Source organism: Schistocerca piceifrons, chromosome 1 (genome assembly GCF_021461385.2).
Source record: "Schistocerca piceifrons isolate TAMUIC-IGC-003096 chromosome 1, iqSchPice1.1, whole genome shotgun sequence".
Lineage (NCBI taxonomy): Eukaryota > Metazoa > Arthropoda > Insecta > Orthoptera > Acrididae > Schistocerca > Schistocerca piceifrons.
The window spans coordinates 829,515,499-829,542,849 of record NC_060138.1 but is presented as its reverse complement, the minus strand read 5'-3'; the positions used below and the strand labels follow the sequence as shown (position 1 = coordinate 829,542,849).

Below are 27,351 nucleotides of genomic sequence, written 5' to 3'. Positions count from 1 at the left end.
TCATGAGAATAAAGAGCCAGTTGTGCTTCACAAGAACAGTATTGTCTGAATCTGTGATGACTATTCATCAATAAATTATTTTCTAAATCTTCAAACACAGTCTGTGTTCCAAAAGCCTAATGCAAATCGATTTTTGTGATATGGCTTTGTAATTCAGTGGATTACTCCTATTTCCTCTCTTGGGTATTATTGTGACTTGTGCAACTTTCCATTCTTTAGTTAAAGATCTTTCGATTAGTGAGCTGTTGTATATGATTGCTAAGTATGGAGCTATTATATCAGTATACCCTGAAAGGAATCTGACTGGTATACAATCTGGATTGGAGGCCTTGCCTTTATTAAGTGATTTAAGCTGCTTCACTGGACCGATGATAGCTACTTCTAAGTTATTCATGTTAGCATTTATTCTTGATTTGAATTCTGGAATATTTGATTTGCCTCCTTTGGTTAATAATATATAATAAACTTTATTGTGCACATGTTGTGTGTATTAAGATACATTATTTAACACAGAGGTCTATGATTGATTCACACGTTTTTTACACTTTAGTATGTGGTATCAGTCACAATGTTTTTCACAGAGTTCACATATGCATATCGAGACTGGGTCGTGGTATGTCTTGGTCTTGCAGAGTATGTGATGGTAGCCATGGACTGTCATGGAATTTATGAAGTGCTCTGGATTTCATGGCCTCTGAAGAGCAGAACTCTGGCCGTATCTCCTTCTTTTTCTTCTCCCTCTCTAGCCGCAGTTTCTTCCAGTTGTCTGTATAGAGCAAGTTGAATTGCCATCTCAGGTCCTCTACTAGAAATGTTTCTCTAATGAGTTTGTACGCTGATCTTGACTTTGTGTGGTTGGAAATTCCGAGGGTTGCCTTCAGGAATCTGTTTTTTCAGTTTTTCCGTTCATAATAGGTCTCCATAGTACAGCTTTCCCCATGTTATCTCTATTGCAAATCCTAGAATAGGAACAATTTTGGCTGCAAAGAGGACCATGGCTGTATCCAGGGATAGTTTGCTTAGTGACTTGATTTCATAGATGGCTTTGGTTGCGGCTGCTGCTCGTTGTATTGTGTGGAGTCTGTACGAGTGTGCTGTTGCCTGAACCATTACGCCCAGATATATAGATTTTGAGGGATGGAGCCAAAGTTCTTATTGCTAGGACCACGTCATACGTGGCTACGTTGAACTGAAGGGACTGAGGGTGTCTCCTTCTAACACTCCATTTGTCTGTGTAATTTCTTGCGAGGTTTTTACGTTGTCTGATATTATGATGGAGTTTTTGCTCAGGATGTCATGTGTCAAGACACTTAGTTCCTTGTTTTGTTCCACCATCTGTTCTGTTTTGGTGCATGTTACAGGCCTGTTGAGATTGTCAAATGCCTTTGTGAAATCGATGAGTACTGTGTGAAATTTTCCTTTTGGGAGTCTTATTTTCTCCTCTATGCCATCTATCAGGTTTTTGACTGTGTGTAGGGTGCTTCAGACTTTCCTGAATCCAAATTGTTCCTCTGGGATCTTGTTGTTTTCTTCTGTTAGTCTTATCTCCATTAGGCTTGTCGGTATTTTGAGGAGGTTGTTCTCCAGGGCAATTCCCTGGTATGAGTTCGGGTCATGTGGTTTTCCTTTCCCGTTCTACAGCATTCTGATTGTCGAGGTTCTTCATGTCTCTGGGATTCGTCCTGCGTGGAGACATAAGTTCATCATGTCCGTGATTGCTGGAATTAAAACTTCTGAGGCTGTCTTGATGTGTGTGTTGAATATCCTGCCCAGCCCTGCTGCTTCTTGTTGTTCAGTGTTGATATAGCGTTTCTAATTTCCTCTGTCGTGAATCTTCTGATGTCTTCATATTGTCTTGTTGTTTCATGAGCTTTGTTGACACACTGTTGATTTAGGTTGTTGGTGAAGTGGTCCTCCCAGACTGGCATCTCTATTTTCCACATTGTCTGAGACCGTCATGAGTTTAGAGCTACGTAGGGGTTTTTGTTTGCTTCTTCCACCATTCTTTTAGCTTAGAGTTCTGTGAAATCATCTTGTTTTTTCTTTAGGACGTTCTTTTCTGAGTCTGCTATATGTGATCAGGTCGTCCTGTTTTTGTGTGTGTTTGGCCACATGGAGGGCTAGTAAGAATCTTTTTCTGTCTGTGTAGCATTGTTGATCGAACCATCTCTTTGCCTTTCTCTCATTGGTTGTGGTGGTTGCGGCTTTAATTATGTCTTCTAGCACTGCTGCTGCAGCATCTAGGTCCTTAGGTTCTTTTCCTGTATTTTATTGTCAAAGACGGTAAGCTTGTCTCCATTTTCGTGTATTTTAATTCTCGTCTATCTTTCTGAGGTTCTTCCCATGTACTTTGTTTTCTTTTGTGTGCATTTAGGTTCTTTCATTTGGAAGGTGGTTGTCACTGGACAGTGTTTCTTTATTGTTGTCTCGTGGCGGAATATATCACGTTGTGGTCCATTATTTCGAGATTGTTGCCTTTGTAAAGGATTATGTCTGGGTGCTGCTACCATTGTGTGTGATGTATGTGTTGTTTGCTCTCTTGTTAACCATTTTGAATCTCTCTTCAGCTATCATCTTTAGTAGTTCTCCTTTGGTTAAGGAGTTTCAGAAAACCGTGTTCACTAACTCAGCTTTAGTGGCACTGACATCACGATTGTTATTGTGTAGTGAAGGTACTGATTTCATGTTGCTGGTGGTGTACTTTATATATCACTAGAATCTAGTTGGATTTTCTAAGAGATTTGGGGACAGTCCTGTTGTGGAAACTATTAAAAGCACCTTGCATTGAAGTTCGCCTTAAATTTTGGGCTTCAGTAAGACTTCTAAAGGTGGGATCACTGGAACATAAGTGAATGAGTGAGTACGATCTCTTACAGTAATGTACATTGATGGCAAGTAAGTGGTTCATTTGCATTTTCATGTTTTCACTCCTTACAACTTTGTCTGGTTGCGTACCTTCTCCCAAGACATTCACCTCCCTCCTCTTCCACCCTCTTTCAAAACAGGAATATTGAATATGTGAGATCTGATTTTTCTTATTTTATTGTGGTGGTCATTTCTCCCCAAGTAGGTGATAGTCAAATAGATATTTTGGCTTTTTGAGAAGAAAATTTGTGAGTAAAATTTTGTGATAAGATCTTACAGCAACAAAAATTGCCTTTGTTTTAATGTTTGCTACCCTAACTCACGTACCATAACCGTGACTCTCTCTCTCTCTCTCTCTCTCTCTCTCTCTCTCTCTCACTCAAACACCCCCCCCCCCCCTCCCCTGTTTGATGGTAATAAAAAATGATCTGTCCTTCTGTCCTTCTTTGAACATTGGGAATGTCGTCTGCCAAGCCTATCTGGTAAGGATCCAGTACTGGATGGCAATATGTTATGGCAGTAGAGTATAGACCCTTAAATTCCAAAATGACATGGTGCTGAGTATTTGGTAAATTCAAAATTCTGGAAAAATATTTTGTTTTAACAAACAGTCCTGTTGGAAGAACATCCACAACTGAGTATTATACCAGTGGTTGAAAATACCGCTTCGGTTGTAAATTTCTTTTATTATCCCACGACAGGTTTCAGGCTGTTATAAGCCCATCTTCAGGTGTCATACTGGACATAGTAAGAGACGGGAGATAATTTTCACATGCAGCAACACACATAAAAAACAAAAAAATTTCTAAGAAAATTTTAAAAAACTTTAAAAAAAATTTCAGAACCTCCTGTTGAGTTTCAAAACATTTTTAAAGGTTTTTAAAATTTTTTATTTTTTTGTGTGTGTTCCATTGTGTTAAAATTATCTCCCGTCTCTTGCTATTTCCAGTACGACACAGCCCAAAACCGGTCATGGGATACTAAATAAAAATTACAACTGAAGCGGTATTTTCAACCACTGGCATTTTGTTTTAAATTATGCATGAGCATCTTAAATTTTTAAAACAGTTGTTAAAAGCCATCAGTAGGTGTCAGGAGAGCCTCGTAGAGCAGACTGAACCATTTACTACTCTTAAGTCATTTAAGGAGATGAAACACTGCTGCATATCTTGTGATCTGTCCTAGCATAAATTATCACAAATTTCTGATGATTCATAATTTGATTAGTGGTTATTGTCATTTAACTGCTTAATAAATTGTTAGGGATTTGATACAATTGATCCATAAATTGCAGTTAGCAACTTAACAGTTCATTTGCATCATCAAGATCAATGCTGGTTTTCTTAATTGTTGGGACCTACTTGGACTGCCACTGAAAATGAGAACATAGCAAACAAGACTTCGGTTTTCTGTTGTGGTGTTAAAATGAAGGCATAATGATCAGTTTTATTCCTTCCCCTCCTTAAGTTGACTTGTGAAGCTTCATCAATTATGCATCTGTTGTGTATAGATTGACAGTAAAACTAATTTATGCAAAAACTCTGTGGTATGTGACGAATATTGTGTGCATTAAGGTGTTAGTTTTGAGAAAATAAGAGCTGAGTGTTATATAATAACATTATTTGAGCTTTTGTGACTGATTTTTTAGAGTTATCTGGAAAAAAATTGAAAAAAAATCATTAGGACTCTTCAGCTTTTAGGGCTTGGCTTCAGTGTAGATTTGTTGCCAAAATATACTGTTACAGCAAAAGATTATTTTTTAAGATGACAGTGCATATTCACGTTATGGAATTGTGTTATTTTTCATTAATTACAATTAAAACTCACTTTCAGCCAAGTTTTGTGTATAAATTTAGGTAGTAAATGTGACTTTTTTACTGTGGTGATTATACATGAAAACGGTAAATTTAGTAATGGCATACTGTGTTTTGTAGGTTGGCATGTGCAGAACCATCCATTGTCCCAAGCACTCCAGCAACACCACGGTCTGTACTACTCTCTTCAGATGAAGAGTACAGAACGGCGTCAGAAGGTGGAAGGAGGGAGAGTGAAGATTGGGGTGAATCTCTAACTCCTCTGCCGCCATCTCCACCACTAAACAGGACACCTATCTCAAGAGTTAAAGAGAAAGCCAGGTAATTTGTTATCTTCTGTAATACATAAAAATTAAAAGGTGTCCGCAATGAACAAATGAGAACAAAAGGCATATGACTTGAAAAGTATTGCACGAGGTTTACATAGTTGGCAAGAACACCTCAACATGAGAACTATTGGCAGCATAGACTGTATCTAGTGATACAAATTCACAGCCCTTGGCAGAAGTGTAGTCACCAGAATGTGTCCAAGCAAATTTGCAACATCAGTCACATGAGTGCCACACACTACCTGTTGTGGACTCTCACAATAGGGGCACGTAAGGTGAGCATGGTGACCATAGTGTTGGTCCTCTTACTCAGTCCAGTGGGCCGGAAACATCTCCTTAAGGTAGGAGCACACAATTTTGGCATAGTGAGTAGTGGTGCTACCCTGTTGAAAAAGTGGGACCTGTTGACAATGTACGATGGTACAATTCTCCACCAGATACAGATATCTAGTCCTGGTGACTATAGTTTAGGGGAAGAACAATTAAATGATTCCACATTTCAGCAGATAGCATCAAAGATTCACCATCAAACTATAAGATTTGTATAGAGTCATAGCATGTGGGTTTTCAGTTCATCAAACCATGCAGTTGTGCCTGTTGTCTTTTCTACTGACATAAAACATGACCTCATTTGAAAAGGTTATTGTTGGCACATTCCAGAATTATCTCAGCAAACTGTTCGTGATCTGGCTAAAGAACAATCGGCACTGAGTTCCAGTATGTCCAATTCCGGTGTTTTGGCATGAATTGATTCCCATGGACTTCTGACATCTGATGCGTGGTACATTGTCGTTGGTCATCTGAGTGGTCTGGTGTTTCAGTGTTTTCCCTACTCTGATTCAACACTTCCTGTCTGTTAAAAATAATGGTCCCACTGCATGATGCTGTGGTGAGAGATGAGCACAGGGCCATTCTCTGCCTAGAAATGCCATTGTGCTTAGAGCTGATCACATTTCAGCCAGCCATAATACGCATTGTGTCTCCTCCTGTATAGAAAATACCTCCTCCCTCAGTCATGAATGCTTCATCTGCAGTGAACAGCTGCAGTCTCTATTTTTTGTTTATGACTGCAGATGCACATTGCTTGGCCAGCTCATTACCCCCAGTAAACTTTGACAATTCCTCAGTGCCTGTATGTTAACCCCTGTGACATTTAGCTTGTTATATTCTTTTTATGTGGCTCTAATGGCTAGTAATTCTTCTGCAGTGAGTTTGAAAATAATATTTTACCATACCTACAGCTTGTAAAACTGACACCGTGAAACTTGAGTACAGTTAAAAATTTCTACCTGATGCATAAGTACAATGTTTCGCCTCATTACAAGACTTCTTAAGTTCTGTTGGCTTATAGGTCCAGATCAAACTCAAGATCACGTGTATATAAAAGGTCAAGATCATCTCCTCCATCATCACGGCACTCTACTTTGGATTCTATTCGTCCTGAAGATTTACTGGCATGCTGTGGGGAACTTCCTGAATCTGATGCAGAGGAAAGCATTGGTGTAAGTTCTAGAATGATTTTTTAAAATATGTGTAATGTATGTTTTACTCTAAAGAGATATGACTATTTACCAGTTATGAAAATGGGATTGAGTGGAACAAAACTAAAATAAATAAATAGCTTACTTTCAGAATTAGTTGTGCCAAGATTGCAGTTTGGCAGGTAGAATGTGGTGAGGGGTTGCGTCAGAGGAGTAGGTGGAGGGAGAAAGAGCTGGAAGTGAGGGGACGGGTTGGAAAGGGTGGCTGGCAGCTTGAAAGGGGGCAGCTGATGTGAGGGAACTGTTGTGTGGGATAGAAATGTGGAAAGGGGAGGCAACTGGTGTATGGGACACCAATTCTGGTGTATTTTAAAAACACATGCTCATTTTAACAACTTACGAGCAGACTGGTCCTAAATTTAAATTGAACCATAAGGATAATCCGTTGGATCCTAAGAGCTCATCCTGTCATGACATGTACTTTGATATATCAACTTCAGCCCACTCCAGTTCATAACAATATAAGGAAATGTCACAGACTGCCCTGAAACAGTTCACCCATTTAGGATCAAAGAAACGTAACTCCAAAAACAGTGTTCTGAGATAATTCGATTTAAATGTTTTGTCCAAAAAACTGAGTACTTTATAATAGTTTTCACAAACCTTTCTATGGTAAATAAAAAGTATACTTCATTGACTGTTGTTTTCTACTAAGTGGTACATATTGTAGTCACTTGGTGAACACCAATGAAATATTTTATGAAATTATGCACGTAGTTAAGTTCTTCCAATCCTTACCTTAATGACTGCTGCTATATAACATATGAATGCCAAACAAATAATATGCAACTTTAAGCAATATTATCAATAAAAGATTACTGCAGTTTTGTTAATAATGTCTTTATAAATATAGATTACACAGAACAAGATATGGGAATGTGTGTCAGTGCTATTAAATGAGTACTATAAGCAAGATCATCGTAGGAATACTTGAGAAACATCATCTCAGGCTGATCTTTCCTATATTGTATCCAAACAATCTTAAGCCATTTCACAGTTTCTCCATTCTTAGCAGTTTTCCTATTCTGAATTATTTTCTTCTGAAGCTGGTTGAAATCTGAAATTTGAGTGCTATCCATTTATGTCACTCTTGTTGGAGGTCATTCTTACAGTTGTATACCAGCCGCTGGAATGAAAAACATCCATTTGTTTACTTTTTCTTTTGATGCTCGTATGCACAGAGTTTACTTCCATTTGTGAATGTCCAGGCTCTAAACAACATTGATCGATAGTTGGAATGTCCAGTGTATTTACTGCATGCAAACATACAGTGTTCATGTTGGCATTCCTGTTCTGGCCCCCACATGTATGAGAAAACAAGGTTATCAGTTTTCCTTGTGCATGATTTTTCAAAAAATCCCACAGACATGAAGCCACCTCTATGGACCCCCTTCTTGCTGTTGCCTCATTCCACATGTAGCACTCTGCTTTGTTTTCTCCTACATTAAGAACTGTGACATTGTACACAGAGAGCTTTCTTTTATAGAATACTGCCTTTGCATTCACTCTAGGGCAGTAAAGCACAGCTTGTAAGCCAAATTCAACTAGCAAAGATTCACCTTTTCTTGCATTTCCTTTCTTAATGTTCTTAAAATTCCCTGCCATTTCTTTCCTTTTTCAAATGCTCTTCCTGTTCCCTTTTAAAATCTTTGTTTTCCTTTTCTTCAGCTGAAAGGTATGAAAACTTCAAATATTTCACACATCTTTTCGTGGTCTGTGGAATATCACATTAAATTCCTTTGTGAATATCTACCTATACAGCCATAATTTCTTGACTGTCTTTCCTTTCTCATAGCATTGTTCTCAATATAACTCATACATTATCTTAATGCTCGTATCAGCAGGTAAATAATCTGTTGCGCATTCTTTCCTCTTGTAATGAGAAGGAAGGGTAGAAAAACTCTTCATGTGTTTCCTTACAGCCTCTTTACTTTCTTCTGGTCTCTTTATACCTGTCCCATGACATCCTCTTCGCTCTTTCTCAGTTACATGATGTTCATCTTTTTTTTTTTTTTTTAATAGTATTTCTTACAAAGGTTTCAGAAATGTCAAGTGCCTTGAGAAAAAACTGCATACACACTTGAATTTTATCAGATCCCTTTATTAGATAGAATTTCTTGGTCCTCTTCCTTCATGAGTTATCCGATTTTGTCCTCACAGTTTGTTTCTCTTCTTCTTCCACTAACTTATTTAGGTACTGCCTTTGTAGCTCAACTGAACCAATGATGTCCTTAGCATCTCCACATCACATTCTTCTTCAGCTATGACTATTATTATTATTATTATTATTATTATTATAGAACTTAGTAGTGAAATATATACACTAAGAACAGATTCTTATACTTAAAAGATTCCATTAAATTCTGTTCCTTCTCCGGCACATTTTCACCATCCTTCTTCCTCTGGACTCCATAGTGCTTCTACTTGCTTGTAAATCCATTCACAACTGAAACAATATTTGTCTTCCTTGCCAGGAAATGGCATTTCATTGTTGTCACAGAACGATGGCGACAATGCGTCTACAGAGAAGTAGCGGGAAAAGCAACTTCTAATAGTCCTGTTAGGATCAGAGAAATGTAAGAGCTGTTCCGTTTTGCAAATTAACACTGCATCCTGTGATTTAAAAATGGATCAGCTCTTCTGTCTGATCCTTACTATTTTTCATAAAATGTAGATACGTTGACAACTAAAACGGAAACTACATAAGATAGAGTTACGCTTGTTTGATCGTAACATAGGTCTTGATTCTGTGTACCTTACAGTACTAACAAATCAAAAGTGGCAAAAATATAGTTAGGTCTGTCTGATCCTCAGTGGGTAAATTCAGTATTAGAAATGGGAAACCATGGCTTCTTAATGCAGCCAGCGAGTATAGTGGTACTATTTGCAAGTCCAACAAGCTGGCTGTGCATGAACAATGTGCAGTCATACAAAGCATGTTACTATAGAACAACATTAAAATGCAGTGAGCAGTCAGATTCATAGAGACAGTATAAAGTAATCGGACAACTGCCTGTGAACAATGTGTACCAATACAAAGTCAGTTCCTTTACATCATCACATGAACATAGTGTCTTGTCAAATCCTTGAACACTGTCTTATCGGCTCACAATCTGCAAATGGTAACTAGAAAGTTGTGATACAGACACACCAAATCAATGTCCACTGCCAGAATTCACTCCTTATGCCCCACTTAGTTACACACTATAATCCCCGCAGTAAGTTCAGGCTTCACTGCCTCTGGAATCCACAGTATAACAGGCTTGTGAGCGCTCAGTGTGTGTAGTTGCTCATTGTGTGTAGCTGGCCCCCTAAACAAACTGCATTCACAACTTGCGACCAAGGGTCATCCAGGACTGCCTTTCCTTGTGGCTTCCTGCACCGTCTGACTGCCCACTTTTGTCTCCACTGCGGCCAGATAAATACTTCTGCAACCAAGGAGAGCACACCACAAGGCATGAGGAAGTATAGCCAACCAGTAGTGCCACCCAAGGCAATACTGCCAAGCACAGTTGCAACAACTATATTAATAATGGTTGGGATTACGTTAAGAAGTAGTAAAAGTCTGGCTTGTAAAAATATACAGTTTCTTTCTACATAAATTTGTCTCTTTGATTATTAAATATCCCTCGTCCTTTTTGACTGTGCAGCTATGCATTAATTACTCAAATTCAGTGGTAGGGAACGTAGCTTTGAAGGAACTCCTTAAGTTCCTCTAAAACTGCTCTTTGCTACAGTACATTTGTAGAGTTTCACTTCTGAACTCTACTATCCTCATTTAAAAGTTTATCTGATACATCCCACAGTACATCTTGTAAAAGAACCACACTGGAAGTAATGCATAAAATAATTGTTAATAATTGTAGTTATTACTTTAATGCTGGTACCTAAATACATTAAGCAAACAGAATTTCAATTATTTATATTCCTCCTGGAACAAATGTCACAAATATCTAAAATTTGTTACTCAATTTTCTATTAAAATGTCTTTCTATTTAGTACCATGTGCAAGTCAAGATTCAGTCCAAGTGCCAAGTTAACAGGGTTGGACTTTTATGACTTTGTTTGGGAATGTATTTCTAACTATGTAAAGTGGATGAACTTTAAATACACTGAGATTGCAAATATTGTCTTCAGTGGGAGTTACACAGTATGAGCTTTACAAACATAAGGAGGAACCTTCTAAAGGAAGCCACCACCACTCTCCTTTGTGTTCTTACTCATCGTGAGGGTGTAATTTTAGAGAAATATTGGCACTCCTGAAAAGTAAAAGGTGACAGTTTTATAATTATTTCTTGTATAATTCCTTTGCAGTAGTAACTGTTATTTGACTAAAGCAGTTGATATTGTATTTATGATACATACATTTCCCAGTGTGCAATACAGGGTTGCTATAAATGATTCATTTATTTTCAATGTTCTATATTTTCCACAGTATTACATGTACAAATATGACTGATGCATGAATAGAACTGTAAACTCGTGGAGTTTGCATTGTGGCCACCAGTTGGTATGGCAAGTGCAGTTCCATAAAAAATAGTGACAAAGCAAGAAAAGAGTTTGTGTGTCCAAGAACATGTGAAATGTTTATCTGTTACAACACTGCAGCATGCATTCAGAAGGAATTAAAACAGAAAGTTGCCACGTAAACAGAGCACTGTGCATTAAAAAAAAAAAAAAAAAACTGGCTGGTATTATATGGCCATGTCTTCAGCTGGCGGTGTGGCAGTGAATCGTTTAATACTGCTTCTTATGACACTCTAGCCTTCCCTTCCTTGACTGCATCCTGGGAGGTTGGCCAGGCTCACTGACTTGGGATGAAACACTTTTCACACTGCCTGGCCTGCACTAGGACAGACAGGGACAATTTCACCACCACCAAGCTGTTACTATTTGTGGAAGATATCGAAAACAAGTTTGATAAAGTGATTTATCCTATGGACCTCATCTTTCAAACTGATGAAGCACTCTGGGCCAGTTCGGGATCACAGGGAATTCATTTTGTGTGGCATGTTCAGAAAGGTTGTAAGGACAATTGCATCAATACTGGCTCCTTTACTCTGGCATTTGAGTGAGATCTGTCCCAGAGAAGGTCAAGCTTGTTTGTTATCAGCACGATGTGAAGTTATATGCCACTTGTGAGATGTTTTTGGTGTTTGAATTTCGAATACGTATTTCCACTTTATGGAGAAACCTCTTTGTAATGAATGTTGACACCCACTCCATGAGGGGAGCCCCCTGTGTTCCAGCACCTGTGTGTTGAAAGTCATGAGCATCACTCTCCACACTCAGCAGACTGCCTGGTTTATAAGAAGGAAAGAAGATATAGGAGTATAAGTCCCTTGATCATTTATCATACACTGAGGCTCATCAGTAATTTGCCTATCTTCACCCTGTGTTCATGACATCTAACTTTGCCTCTGTTAAGTCCTTTCCCTCTCCTCCCGACTTCTTAGGTTAGTCCTGCCCCTCTCTCCTTTCTCCCCTCCCCTGCGGTTCCCATGCCCTTGGCCTCCGGGTGCCCCTCCTCCTCCTCAGCTGGAGATGTATCATCTTTCTTTGGCACCCATTGATCATGGGGCTTACACCCAGACTCCTCTCCCTCAGTGTCTCCCATGCTAGAGATCTGTTGCCACAGCTCAGTTGCAGGACCCACAGTCCATGCACCCCAAGACTGCCCGCTCTCAGTTCCGGATCTTGCAGAGGCCTGCTCTCTCTCTGTCTCTCTCTCTCTCTCTCTCTCTCTCTCTCTCTCTCTCTCTCTCTCTCTCTCTCTCTCTCTCTCTCTCCATGCCTTGCTCTGCTTGACCTATGAAAGAGGAGAAGAAGAAGAAGAACTGTAAGTCTCAGGACAAGGCCCCTCTGGTGTCCCCAGAGGTGCCATCTCCCCCCTCGCAAGCTGAGTCTGACCTCTTATTTATGGATGTCACCCAATCCTCATTGGTGACATATGTTGACTCAGTAGTGTGACTGGCACCAGGTCACTCGCCTCCCACTGAGATCCCCATTACCTGCTTATGCAGTGGACTCTACCATCACTTAAGACAGTTGCAATCCCTTATTTTCTTCTAATTGGCAGCTTGTGACTCTAGATATCTTATTTTACTAATGCCTACTCATTAACTCTTCGTTGGTACAGCGCATTCTGTCGGAACCATGCTAGGCCTCTGGTAACATTTGCACATCGGTCTGTACGGACATTGTTAATACATGGATTTCCCTTTGTACCACATGGGAAGCAGTTGCCATCCAGGTCTACTTTGCAATCTCTTATCTCCCTTGTGACAGGCCACCTACACTCTTTGCCCTAACTGCCTTCATTCAGAAACTCCCTCCCTCTCTACCTTCTTCCTTATTGGGGATTTTAACCACCATCCTTCGTGGGGCAGTGCTTTTTTTTTTGTCTAGTCAGGGGCTCCTAATTGACCAGTTTCTTGCAGACCACGACCTGTGCCTTCTAAATGATGGTTCCCTTACTCATTTTATTGCCACCTGTGGCATTTTCTCTGCATTGGTCTTTTGCTCATGCCACACAATAACCTCTGTGGTAATGACCACTTCACATTGATTCTCTCATTCCCTTCTTACCTCCCAATGGATTGGTTATCCTGCTGGGCTTTCCATCATGCTGATTGGCCTCTATATACCTCCCAGGTAATGTTTACACCCTCTTTGTTAGAGTGTATTGATGAAGTCATTTGTGATGTGTCCTGTAAGATAATTCACACCATTGACATTGCTGTTACCTGCTATACGGGCCCCGTTCACCACTGGCTAGTTGCATGGTGGAGCACAGCCATTGCCACCACCATCCACAATCGCTGTCGAACCTTGCAACATCTTAAGCAGCACCCATCCCCCACCAGTCTTATTACATTCAAATGTCTTTGTGCCAAAGCCCGTTACTTAATCAAACAGAGCAAGCAGGTGTGTTACGGATTCTTTGTCTCCTCCCTAGGTTCTTGTGTCCCTTTGTCATGGGTGTGGGCTATGCTCCACCCCCCCCCCCCCCCTGCCCCCCAAGGTTGCCATTGACAGCCTTCCATCCCTGACCTTGCCCTTCCAGGTAACCTTTATACAGATCCATTGGGTCTCATGGAACACCTAGTGATAGATGTTGTGATGACATTGGTGTCAGCCTCCTATCCAGCTGCCTTACTCCTCCAGAAACAGTGGACTGAAACTTCCCACTTCTTACTGAATCAGAAATTCTTCTGGCCCTCTCTTCATCCCATGGTTCAGACCCTGACCTCGATTCCATCCGTAATCAATAGCTTCAACAACTCAATCCTTTTCAGTGACAATATCTCCTCCGTATTTAACTGTATTTGTCTCCAAGGCATTTTCTCCACTCAGTGGTATTGTGGTTCCTGTACTTAAACCCAGAAGGGTTCCACCGTCCCTTGATAGTTACCAGCAAATCAGTCTGACCAATGTCCCCTGCAAGCTTTTGAATCGATGGTGGCTTGTCAGCTCAGTTCGGTCCTTGAATCTCAGGACCTTTTCTCTCCTTAGCATTGTGGCTTCCAGAACGGATGGTCTCCAATCAATCATCTGCTTTGATTTGAAAACCACAGTTTGGCAGACCTTTTATCAGTGCCGCCATCTTGTTGCAGTTTTCCTCAATCTTTGTAAGGCCTATGACACAGCTTGGTGCCATCACATCCTCCTTACACTCCACAAGTGGGTCTTTGGGGCCCACTCTTAACTTTCATTCACCAGTTTGGAGAATGATGATGCACAGGGCTCTGTATAAAGTATCCTTCTTTTTCTCATTGCAATTAATGGACTTGTGGCCTTCGCCAGACCGTTGGTCGCCCCTGCTCTTTGTGTAGATGGTTTATGTATTTGATCTAGCTCCCACTCAGTGGCCTCTGTGGAGTGACAGTTTCAGGATGTCTTCCACTGTACTTTTTCATGGACATCCGCACGATTATCAATTCTGTTCCCTTAAGTCAAGGGTGGTGTATATTTGTCACCAAACTACGTCCTTTGTGATTCAGAGCTGTACGTCAATGCCCAACACCTGACTGTAGTCCCCCAGTTCTGTTTCATGGGTCATCTTTTTGACAACAAGCTTACTTGGTTACTCCATATCCATCATCTGAAGGTTGGCTGTTTTCTTAAACTCAATGTCTTCACTTCCTTGTTCACACCTCTTAGGGTACGGATCATTCGATTCTTCTCCACTTTTATTGGGCATTAGTTCTGGGTCATCTGAACTGTGGTTATTAAGTTTGTGGCTCAGCTGCCCCTTCCATGCTGCTCCTCTTGGACCCGGTTCACTATCGTAGTATCGGTTTAGCCACCAGTTGCTTTCACACTAGGCATGACAGTAGTCTTCTGGTTGATGCTGGGATCCCTCTCCTTACAGTTCGGTGGTCCCAGCTCCTGGTTTTGTATGCCATCACTATCCGTTCTTCCCCTGCTCTCCTCTTCTATTTTATTCTTTTTGTGACTCTGGGACATCGCCTGCCTGCCCTCCGGTAGGTTCATCGGTTGTGCTCCACCTTGCTTCTTTGCACCATGATTTCCATCTCCATCCATGTTCTTTTCCCCACATTGTCACCTGACCAACCTTTCTTGATTAGATCGCCACCCCCACCCTCCTCCCCCCGCACCTCCACCCCCTCCTGTCCTTTAACCTTCCTGCTGCCCTAATGTTCCTTTTACCTGTATCTTTTACCTTCTATCTCCAACCATCAACGGGCTATTGACTGGATGCCGACATCACAGTTGCAGATAGTCTGCATAAACCTGTTACATTGGCCACTGATGCAGCATATATATATGGATCATGATAACCCTTTCAGCATGAACTAAGGCCTAAAGATGGTGCATTGAAGTGCCAGAAATGGTAGCTACATAATAAATAAGATCATAAGGACGGCTGTAGGTGTTTCATTTTCTTACAATGCCAAACTTTGTTAGTTGTCCCAACTCGATTCATCTTCACTGACGATAATGGGACATGAAGATTTTAATGCTTTTCTTCTTCTTCTTCTCCTCCTCCTCCTCCTCCTCCTCCTCCTCCTCTTCCTCCTCCTCTTCCTCCTCCGTCCTGTCGTAATGAGTAGTTACTTTTGCAGAATTTCACTATTCTGGCCACATACATGTGCCATTATGGTGTTGTGCAACAGACACCAGAAACAAAGTAAACTGTTAATAATTTTTTGCATGAATTATTTATTTAATAAGACTTTGTAGAACATGTAGTATTACTGTTAGCTTTCCACAGAAGCATAGCCAGACTAGAAGTCAAGTGAATTTCGTTTCATCCAATGGCTACCCAGCCTCCCCCAAACAAGTAACTGATATTGAAATTTCTCAACTAGAACTATCTCTTTCAAGAAGTTAAGGGGAAGAAAAGACAACCAAAAATGTGGGAAGACATATGAGATTTCATATGAAAGCTAATACTCTTAGAAATGGCCCTTTACAATACTCAAGGTAAATAGAAATAATTGGACTTTTTGCTGCACATAAGTGAAAAGTTTGTATTTTCCAGTTGTATTTCTGTAGACATCCACACCCCAGAGAAAATGCTTAGTAGAACTATGTCATTTTTGTACTGTGAATTTGCACATTTTTCAAAGGAAAACTGTTTCAGGTCGACTCGGTGAAGAGCTCTTTGTTTGACTCGGCAGAGAGTCAATCAACAGAGGTAGAGGACTTGAAACGACGCCTAAGCATTGCTCTGTGTGATGTCAGTATTGCAGAGAAAGAGCTTCTCAAACTACGGCAAAACAAAGTGGAAATTGCTGCGCTTGAAAATAAGGTAAAAAAGATTGGGAAATCTGCAGTGTTATATCCATTTAGATTTAATGAAAATAATCGATTATTATTAACAAGATTGTAAAGGAAATGTTGAGTTGTTTGTGTGAACTGATTTGTGGTCATACAACTGAACTGAATTTTTGTTGCCTGGTGGTGCTGATTAGCAAGAGGTAGAAATGTTCAGAGTATCAGGTAGAAGGACTGGTGGCATGCATAAACACGTTCAGAGTGAACTTTCACAACATGTTCATTTGTTTTTGAGGTGGGCTGCACCGTGGTTCATTCTCAAATGATTTGCGGCCATTTCTGAACCTGTTGAACCAGACAAAAGCATTTGACTGGCTCATACAGTTATCTCCAAAAGCTGTTTTTATTAGTTCGTAAGTCTCAGAAGCTGCTTTCCTGGTTTTAAAACAAAATTTCACACAAACTCGTTGCTCTGTTTACACATCCAATTTCACACAGACAGAATCCAGCAACAAGCCCTAACAGACCTGCACTCAACCAGCTGTCACAATGAACTGAATAAAGGAAACAGTTTCCTGTCAGAGGGCGTTCAAGGACAAGGCAATGACTCTCTCCCCACCCTCCGTGTACCTGCCCGCCAAACCAGTAAGCAGTAGCGGATCCATTCTTTAAACTGTCCAGTCACACCTTGTATATTCCAGTCAATGTTGTCAAAAGCTTTCTCTAAATCTACAAATGTTATAAACATAGATTTACTTTCTTTTAACCTGCTTTTAAGAAAAATTGGAGTGCCAGTATTGCCTTGGATGTAACTTAATTTCTCTGGAACCCAAAACAGGTCTTTCCTGAGGTTGCGTCCTACCAGTTGGCCCATTGCTCTGTAAATAATTTGTGTTGGTGTTTTGCAACCATAATTTTTAAACTGATAGTTTTGTAATATTCACAACTATGGGACTTAACTGCTGAGGTCATCAGTCCCCTAGAACTTAGAACTACTTAAACCTAACTAACCTAAGGACATCTCACACATCCCCATGCCCGAGGCAGGATTCGAACCCGCGACCGTAGCAGTCGCGCGGTTCCGAACTGAAGCGCCTAGAACCGCTCGGCCACCGCGGCCGGCCAACTGTAAGTACGTGCTTTGTTTGGAATTTGAATTATTACATTCTTAGTGAAGTATGAGGGTAAATATTCGCAACGGTATGCACCCACCTTGTTTGTAATTTGAATTATTACATTCTTCCTGAAGTATGAGGGTATTTCACATGTCTCCTTTATCTTGCACCTTGCACATGAAGTGGAGTAATTGCTGGGTCCCCCAAGGATTTAAAAAATCCTGAGGGAATGTCGTCTGCTCAGGGGGCCTTGTTTTGGCTTAGGTTTTCGAGTGTTCTGCCAAATTTTTCTTGCAGTATCCTATCTCCATCTCGTTTTTATCTTGATCCTCTTCCCTCCTATAATATTCTCTTAAAGTTCATTTCTCTTGTTGAGGCTCTCTCAAATTCCTTCTAGCTTTCCCTTTTTTGCTTAGCACTGGCTTACCATCTTAGCTTTTGACATTCATACAGTTGCTTCTCTTTTCTCCACCAATCTCTTCAATCTTCATATAGGTGGTACCTATATTTCCACCTAGTTATACGTGCTTTTACAGCCTAACTTTTCTCCTCTAGCCTTTCTTCCTTAGCTATTTTGCTTTTACTGCCAGTCTTGTTTTTATACATCTGTATTCCCTTTTATCGTGTTCATTTGCTGCATTTTAATATTTTCTCCATTCAACAATTAAATTTATTATCTCTGGCATTATTCAAGGACTTCTATTAGGCCTTGCCTTTTACATATGTCATCCTCTGCTGCCTTTACTATTTCATCTCTCAGAGCTACCCATTCATCTTCTATTGTATTCCTTTTGACTGCTGCAGTCCAATGTTGCCTGATGCTCCCTCTGAAACACTCTAACAACCTGTGGTTTATTCAGTTTATGCAGATCCCATCTGCTTTATTTCCTACCTTTTTAAGTTTTAACTTGCAGGTCATAATCAATAAATTACGGTTCACATCTGCCCTTGGAAATGTCAGTCTAAAACCAATTTTGAAATTTGTTCCTTGACATTATACACTGTCGGAATGCACAATGGACACGAATGGATGCAGGTGACAAGACAGGATGCTTATGTACGCATCACCTGTCAAAGTTGTATCTAGTTGTATCTAGATGTATCAGGTGTCCCGAAAATCCCCACTTCATCACTGCCTCAGAGATGTTATATCCCATTGGTCATGCGCCGACTATAACATCACGTTCAAACTCTGTTAAATGTTGATAACCCGCCACTGTAGCAGCAGTAACTGATCTAACAACTGCGTCAGACACATGTTGTCTTACTTAGGCATTGCTGACCACAGCAGCATATTATGCCTGTTTACATATATCTGTATCTGAATATGCATGCCTATAACCATTTTCTTTGACACTTCAGTGTATAGTCAGTCCGAAACCTTGCAGTGTCTTCATGTCACTTACATATGTACAACCTTCTTACATGTAATTAAAAGTTCCTTAAATGTTTGTGTTTCAGGTAAAAGATTTAATGAGTTCTTTGGAGAAAACTGAACACCAGTTAGAAGTTAGGACAAGAGAAGCAGAGGAGTTGGAAAGACTCAAAGAAAGGTAAGAATGCTGAAATCATTATGATTCACCATTGTATGTTTGTTTTTAAACTAGAGATAAAACTACAAAACTAGATATTCAGAATCTTTTGGACTGAGTGCATTTAATGTACTTTCTTCGTTATTCCCTATTTAAATCTCAAACGTAAGTTGTATGTTTTTCTTCGTGAATACTTTTGGAAGTTAAGTGGTACAGTTAAGTCGTTAAGGCAGAAGTTTAAATATGTAGCCAGAAACATTTTCCATTAAAAAAAAAAAAAAAAAAAAAAAAGTCTAATCTGAGACATATTTAATGATTAATTTGAAAACTTTCCTCACAATTTCAACGGAAAGAAACAGCAGAGATCTGGTTTTGTTACATCAGAGGTAATCAGTTATTAAAATTCTTACACCCATATTTTTTGTTTCCTGAGTTGACCCTGTTTTCTCTCTCAGTTTTCATCATGTCGTATTTAAAGTGAGCAGCTGCATTTTTTGTTTCCAAATATGTTTCACTCTTGAGTGGCTATTAGTTTTCAAGCTTTGGATTTGTCCTAAAATCCTAAATATTCCCATTTGAAGTGTAGTATTATACGTACAAATCACTGATGTATTTGTCAGGTACACCTTAGTTGCAATGTTGGTCGTTGATAGCCAGCATACTCACCATACTAAACATAGTTGTGAATTTCATGTAAGAAGGGGGGGGGGGGGGGGGGGAATTAGTACCGGGTGAGGCAAATAAAAGTGGCCCGAAGAACAGAGTTACAGGGCACAAAGAAACACAGCAGAGGAAACCTGACTGTAGCAGATGTTTAAACTGACCCCAATTCATCTCCTGGCAGTTTTGGGCCCTGGTCAGCAAGTTGCTGAAGGCAGATTGATGATGGACTGCTGAAATTCCTGCAAACTAGTCTGAAATGTTCTGCTGCAGTTCTTGAAGACTATGAGGGTTGTTGCAATTCGCCTTAGACTTGAGGGCTGCCCACACAAAGTAATTGCACACAGTCATACCAGGAGACCTGGGTGACCAGCTAGGGAGGTGACCAGGCTGACTTCTGCTAACAACTGTCAGGCATGAAGAGTATGTAAACGTGCTCCAAGGTGCTCCCAGCTGTATTGGCAGTTGCTCCATCCTGTTGGAAGTAACTGTAGGTCTTTTCCTCGTCCATTAATACTGCTGCTTGTCTGGGCCTCTTTTATTTGCTCCACCCTGTGTAACACTTTCATAAACATATAACAATGTGGCTTCTTATGTTGTTGTTGTGGTCTTCAGTCCAGAGACTGGTTTGATGTAGCTCTCCATGCTACTCTATCTTGTGCAAGGTTATTCATCTCCCAGTACTTACTGCAACTTACATCCTTCTGAATCTGTTTAGTGTATTCATCTCTCGATCTCCCTCTGCGATTTTTACCCTCCACGCTGCCCTCCAATACTAAATTGGTGATCCCTTGATGCCTCAGAATATGCCCTACCAACCAATCCCTTCTTCTAGTCCAGTTGTGCCACAAATTCCTCTTCTCTCCAATTCTATTCAATACCTCCTCATTAGTTATGTGATTTACCCATGTAATCTTCAGCATTCTTCTGTAGCACCACATTTCAAAATCTTCTATTCCCTTCTTGTCTAAACTATTTATCGTCCATGTTTCACTTCCATACATGGCTACACTCCATACAAATACTTTCTCAGAGACGACTTCCTGACACTTCAATCTATACTCGACGTTAACAAATTTCTCTTCTTCATAAACGCTTTCCTTGTCAGTGCCAGTCTATGTTTTATATCCTCTCTACTTTGACCATCATCAGTTATTTTGGTCCCCAAATAGCAAAACTCCTTTACTGCTGTAAGCGTCTCTTTTCCTAATCTAATTCCCACAGCATCACCCGGTTTAATTCACTACATTCCGTTATTCTCATTTTGCTTTTATTGATGTTCATCTTATATCCTCCTTTCAAGACCATGTCCATTCTGTTCAGCTGCTCTACCAGGTCCTTTGCTGTCTCTGACAGAATTACATTGTCATCGGGGAACCTCAAAGTTTTTATTTCTTCTCCGTGGATTTTAATTCCTGCTCCGAATTTTTCTTTTGTTTCCTTCACTGCTTGCTCAATATACAGATTGAATATCATCAGGGAGAGGCTACAACCCTGTCTCACTCCCTTCCCAGCCACTGCTTCCCTTTCATGTCCCAAGACTCTTACAACTGCCATCTGGTTTCTGTACAAATTGTAAATAGCCTTTCGCTCCCTGTATTTTACCCCTGCCACCTTCAGAATTTGAAAGAGAGTGTTCCAGTCAACATTGTCAAAAGCTTTCTCTAATTCTGCAAATGCTAGAAATGTAGGTTTGCCTTTCCTTAATCTATTTTCTAAGATACATCATAGAGTCAGTATTGCCTCACGTGTTACAACATTTCTACGGAATCCAAACTGATCTTCCCCAAGGTCAGTTTCTACCAGTTTTTCCATTCGTCTGTAAAGAATTCGTGTTAGTATTTTGCAGCAGTGGAAGTTCCATGCGGCTTTTCGCAGATGATGCTGTAGTATACAGAGAAGTTGCAGCATTAGAAAATTGTAGCGAAATGCAGGAAGATCTGCAGCGGATAGGCACTTGGTGCAGGGAGTGGCAACTGACCCTTAACATAGACAAATGTAATGTATTGCGAATACATAGAAAGAAGGATCCTTTATTGTATGATTATATGATAGCGGAACAAACACTGGTAGCAGTTACTTCTGTAAAATATCTGGGAGTATGCGTGCGGAACGATTTGAAGTGGAATGATCATATGAAATTAATTGTTGGTAAGGCGGGTGCCAGGTTGAGATTCATTGGGAGAGTCCTTAGAAAATGTAGTCCATCAACAAAGGAGGTGGCTTACAAAACACTCGTTCGACCTATACTTGAGTATTGCTCATCAGTGTGGGACCCGTACCAGATCGAGTTGACGGAGGAGATAGAGAAGATCCAAAGAAGAGTGGCGCGTTTCGTCACAGGGTTATTTGGTAATTGTGATAGCGTTATGGAGATGTTTAGCAAACTCAAGTGGCAGACTCTGCAAGAGAGGCGCTCTGCATCGCGGTGTAGCTTGCTCGCCAGGTTTCGAGAGGTTGCGTTTCTGGATGAGGTATTGAATATATTGCTTCTCCCTGAGGAGATAACGAATGTAAAATTAGAGAGATTCGAGCGCATACAGAGGCTTTCAGACAGTCGTTCTTCCCGCGAACCGTACGCGACTGGAACAGAAAAGGGAGGTAATGACTGTGGCACATGAAGTGCCCTCCGCCACACACTGTTGGGTGGCTTGCAGAGTAGAAATGTAGATGTAGATGTAAACTGATAGTTAGGTAATTTTCACATCTGTCAACACGTGCTTTCTTTGGGATTGGAATTATTATATTCTTCTTGAAGTCTGAGGATATTTCACCTGTCTCATACATCTTGCTCACCAGATAGTAGAGTTTTGTCAGGTCTGGCTCTTCCAAGGGTGTCAGTAGTTCTAATAGAATGTTGTCTACTCTGGGGGCCTTGTTTCGACTCAGGTCTTTCAGTGCTCTGTCAAACTCTTCACGCAGTATCATATCTCCCATTTCATCTTCATCTACATTCTCTGCCATTTCTATAATATTGTCTTTAAGAACATCGCCCTTGTATAGACCCTCTATATATCCCTTCCACCTTTCTGCTTTCTCTTTCTTGCTTAGAACTGGGTTTCCATCTGAGCCCTTGATATTCGTGCAAGTGGTTCTCTTTTCTCCAAAGGTCTCTTTAATTTTCCTGTAGGCAGTATCTATCTTACCCCTAGTGAGATAAGCCTCTACATCCTTACATTTGTCCTCTAGCCATCCCTGCTTAGCAATTTTTGCACTTCCTGTCGATCTCATTATTTAGACGTTTGTATTCCTTTTTGCCTGCTTCATTTACTGCATTTTTATATTTTCTCCTTTCATCAATTAAATTCAATATCTCTTCTGTTACCCAAGGATTTCTACTAGCCCTCATCTTTTTACCTACTTGATCCACTGCTACCTTCACTATTTCGTCTCTCAAAGCTACCCATTCTTCTTCTATTGTATTTCTTTTCCCCATTCTTGTCAATTGTTCCTTAATGCTCTCCCTGAAGCTCTCTACAACCTCTGGTTCTTTCGATTTATCCAGGTCCCATCTCCTCAAATTCCCACCTTTTTGCAGTTTCTTCGGTTTTTATCTACAGTTCATAACCAATAGGTTTTAGTCAGAGTCCACATCTGCCCCTGGAAAAGTCTTACAATTTAAAACCTGGTTCCTAAATCTCTGTCTTACCATTATATAATCTATCTGAAACCTGTCGGTATCTCCAGGCTTCTTCCATGTATACAACCTTCTTTTATGATTCTTGAACCAAGTGTTAGCTATGATTAAGTTATGCTCTGTGCAAAATTCTACCAGGCGGCTTCCTCTTTCATTTCTTCCCCCCAATCCATATTCACCTGCTACGTTTCCTTCTCTCCCTTTTTTTACTATCGAGTTCTAGTCACCCATAACTATTAAATTTTCATCTCCCTTCACTATCTGAATTATTTCTTTTATCTCATCATACGTTTCGTCAATCTCTTCATCATCTGCTGAGCTAGTTGGCTTATAAACTTGTGCTGCTGTGGTAGGCGTGGGCTTCGTGTCGTATCTTGGTCACAATAATGCGTTCACTATGCTGTTTGTAGTAGCTTACCCGCATTCCTATTTTCCTATTCATTATTAAACCTACTCCTGCATTACCCCTATTTGATTTTGTATTTATAACTCTGTATTCATCTGACCAGAAGTCTTGTTTCTGCTGCCACTGAACTTCACGAAGTCCCACTATATCTGACTTTAACCTATCCATTTCCCTTTTTAAATTTTCTAACCTACCTGCCCGATTAAGGGATCTGACATTCCATGTTCTAATCTGTAGAACGCCAGTTTTCTTTCTCCTGATAACAATGCCCTCCTGAGGAGTCTACGCCTGGAGATCCCAATGGGGGACTATTTTACCTGTGAAATATTTTACCCAAGAGGACGCCAACATCATTTAACCATACAGTAAAGCTGCATGCCATTGGGAAAAATTATGGCTGCAGTTTCACCTTGCTTTCAGCCGTTCGCAGTACCAGCACAGCAAGGCTGTTTTGGTTAGCGTTACAAGGCCAGATCAGTCAATCATCCAGACTGTTGTCCCTGCAACTACTGAAAAGGCTGCTGCCCCTCTTCAGGAACCAGACGTTTGTCTGACCTCTCAACTGATACCCCTCCGTTGTGGTTGCACCTACAGTACGGCTATCTGTATCGCTGAGGCACGCAAGCCTCCCCACCAGCGGCAAGTTCATGGAGGAGAGGGGGTGGGGCGGGGGGGGGTGGGGTGGGGTGGTGGGAGGTGGTGTCTTGTGTCAGTGGTAAAATGCCAGATTACGAGTCCAAAGGTCTTGGATTCAGTCTGTGGCCAGTCCTGGAATTTTTGTCTGTCGCTTTGCATTTCTTTCATTTCTGGCAAATGTTTGTTTATGTGAAAAACGCTGAACTGCACTGTGGTTCAAAACGTACGTTAAACTGAAAGTTTCCCTGTAATTGGGTGGGTAAGTAAGTTTAAAGGTTGGAGGAAGGCAACAGCACACCGTCTAGAGGAACCGTGCCTAGTGAACGAGTACAAGTGAAGGACTGCATTGTTCAAATCACCCTTTGAGTTCGATGACAGCTTTACAAACATTTAACAAATATTAATAATATGGGAACATAAAATAGCCACAGTGTTAGAATGAATGTGGTGATGGTGTCTTGGTACATAGTTCAAATCTAAGCAACATTTTGTGGCTATGCCTGCCACAGCCCTTGACAGAAATTCTAAGATAGTTGTCTACTTTCATTTTGAGAATCAATTTTTTTTTCCCCCTAATAACCTAGCAGAATAGTAATATTGCTACAGAGAATTTAGTTTTCCCGCCGATACTTAAGTTTCTCTTATAAGAATTAATCAGTTCAGAAATTAGAGTACTTATAGTAGTCATTTGTATGTTATCCTTATTGCTTGTAGTTTTTGTTCTGTAATGTAAAATAAATGACCAAGTTTCAGTAACTGTGACTGATTGCAGACAATCTTGTAGGTGGGGCAACCACAGCTATGGGTAGTCATCTTGGGTATTGGTAAATGGCTTCAGCTGTGTTTAGTCTTTCATTAGTGGATCACTACTGCTTTTGTGGCACTAAAAGCCACATTTTCAGGTGTACATGTAATTAAAACAGTAGAGCTGAAAAGCTCAGGACTTTGTATGCAACATTCATTGTCCACCAGAACAAAACACCCCAAAAAGCAATGTCATAGAATAAAACAGCCAGGTTTCAATGTAGTGAATGGGTATGCTTCTCCAGTCCATATTCAATCGGAAAAAGGGGATGCGACTGCGTGCTGATTGTTTGCCACTGAGAACAAACGTCTCCGATCTTGTTCTCCCTCTTAAATGTTTGTCTCTTCTTTCATCACTGTTTCCAAACCAATGTTACGTTTTGTCCAACATAATGATTTTCCTTTAAATCTTTTATATCTTTAATCAGTAATAAAATTGTTTCCTGTGCTAAGAGAGACAGCTACAGGTATCCTAATGTAGTACTAAATCTATCCAGCAGATAGCATAAATTATTTGCTCTGTTTCACATTACACTGGAAGTTTTGAAGTACGCAATTGATTGTACCTTTTGCATGGTTTTTGCTCATATAAAAATACTTGGCAAAATATATGTAGAATAATAATAATATTGAGATGTGGCATTTTGAGCTTACTATGAATGAGAGAGCATTTAGTGATGACAGTAGGTAAGGAAAATTCTTCCTGTAGGCTGTAATGTAAACTGCAATGACTAAAGTTAATGGTAAGGAAGGCAGTTACGTGTGACTGAAAGGTTTATAGTGATTTTATTGATTCCCTGCACTTTGTCAGACAGATCTGATTCAAGGTCTTCAAAGTACTTAGCACGCAATGTTAACAAAATATTTTTAACTGCTTTTCAGTGATAATCTTATTTATAAACTTGTTAGAATGAAAAATACCAAATGCAACTCCACTAACAAAAGATTCATTGCAGCCATCATGGGAACAAGTTTCAGCAGAAGAAAAGAAGGCATTCCTTATGCAGTACTGAACATGCTGTGAACTTCAGAAAATTCCAGCTCAGATTTTTGCATGTGGCATTCAGTTTTTCTGACACACCTGAAGAGCCTTGCATAAATCGGGTGATCTAGCCGGAAAGCAGTCACCAGGAAAACGGAGCGAGGTGGCGCAGTGGTTAGCACACATGACTCGCTCTTGGGAGGATGACGGTTCAAACCCATGTCTGGCCATCCTGATTTGGATTTTCCGTGATTTCCCTAAATTGCTTCAGGCAAATGCCGGAATGGTTCTTTTGAAAGGGCATGGCCAACTTCCTTCCCCATTCTTCCCTAATCCAATGAGACCAATGACATCGCTGTTTGGTCCCCTCCCCCCAAATCAAACAACCAATCACCAGGAAACTGAAAGTCTGCAGGATCAATTCTGGTCGGACAAGAGATGTTTCAGTGTGCCTTTTACCTTAGGATTCAAGTCTCAATAATGTGGAGATTTGCCAGAAACGTCACATGGTGTGGATTCAATGTTAGATTCTAGGTCCATTTCCCCAATTGTATAACTGTGATAGGTTATAGGAACATGCATGTTGACAAAATGGTGTCCAATTGAAAGACTTTCACTAGGCCATTGAACTACATGAAATTGTTGTTATATCTGCCAGAAGAAATAGGTTTGTAGTTAATAACACAGTAGTTTTAAAAGGTGGGATTCAATAAAAATTACTATAATCTGAAGAAACCTGCCAAGTGAATCATTCAAATTTCTTGTCTGTTCAATTCACAGAATATTAGTGTTTCTTTACATTCGGTATTCTGGCTAGATAACACCTGAATATGTTATTCATCATTATTTTCCATTAATGTCACAAATAGTGATTCATTTGGTGCAAGTTCTGCAAGTGCACACAGATGGTCATATTAATTGGCAAGTTCTACATGAGCTCTCGACTTGTTTAGGGTTTGTGTAACATATGAATCCATAGAATGGGGCAGTTATGCAGTCAAGGAAAATTTTCCAGGTCATTGAAAAAACGAGAAATTAGAACAATATATGGAATGAGTCTTTTACATTGCAGTGGATTAAGCACTGTTGTAAAACATCCTGCACATTCAAACTTTGTACAGACCAGGAATCAAGAAAATGACTCCTTTTTATGGGCAATACTATTACTGGGTTCCAGTTTTGAGTTCTGATGTGGCATGCAACTTCCTGCAATATTGTATAAGAAACAGCAAAAGAATGATACACACATCTTTCGTATAGAAAAAGATCTCATCAAAAAAAGGACT

At 40.2% G+C, this 27,351-nt stretch overlaps 1 protein-coding gene across 2 annotated transcripts in view; it reads left to right on the top strand.

Annotated features, from left to right (window-relative positions):
* The window catches only part of LOC124714599 (protein outspread), a 758,909-nt gene that overhangs the window by 677,080 nt on the left and 54,478 nt on the right, over positions 1 to 27,351 (top strand). For both annotated transcript variants that reach the window (XM_047243036.1, XM_047243037.1), the window contains exons 12-15: positions 4,800 to 5,000; positions 6,360 to 6,510; positions 16,160 to 16,327; positions 18,870 to 18,961. In XM_047243036.1, the coding sequence (XP_047098992.1) occupies positions 4,800 to 5,000; positions 6,360 to 6,510; positions 16,160 to 16,327; positions 18,870 to 18,961 (612 nt within the window). The remainder of the gene's footprint in view (positions 1 to 4,799; positions 5,001 to 6,359; positions 6,511 to 16,159; positions 16,328 to 18,869; positions 18,962 to 27,351) is intronic.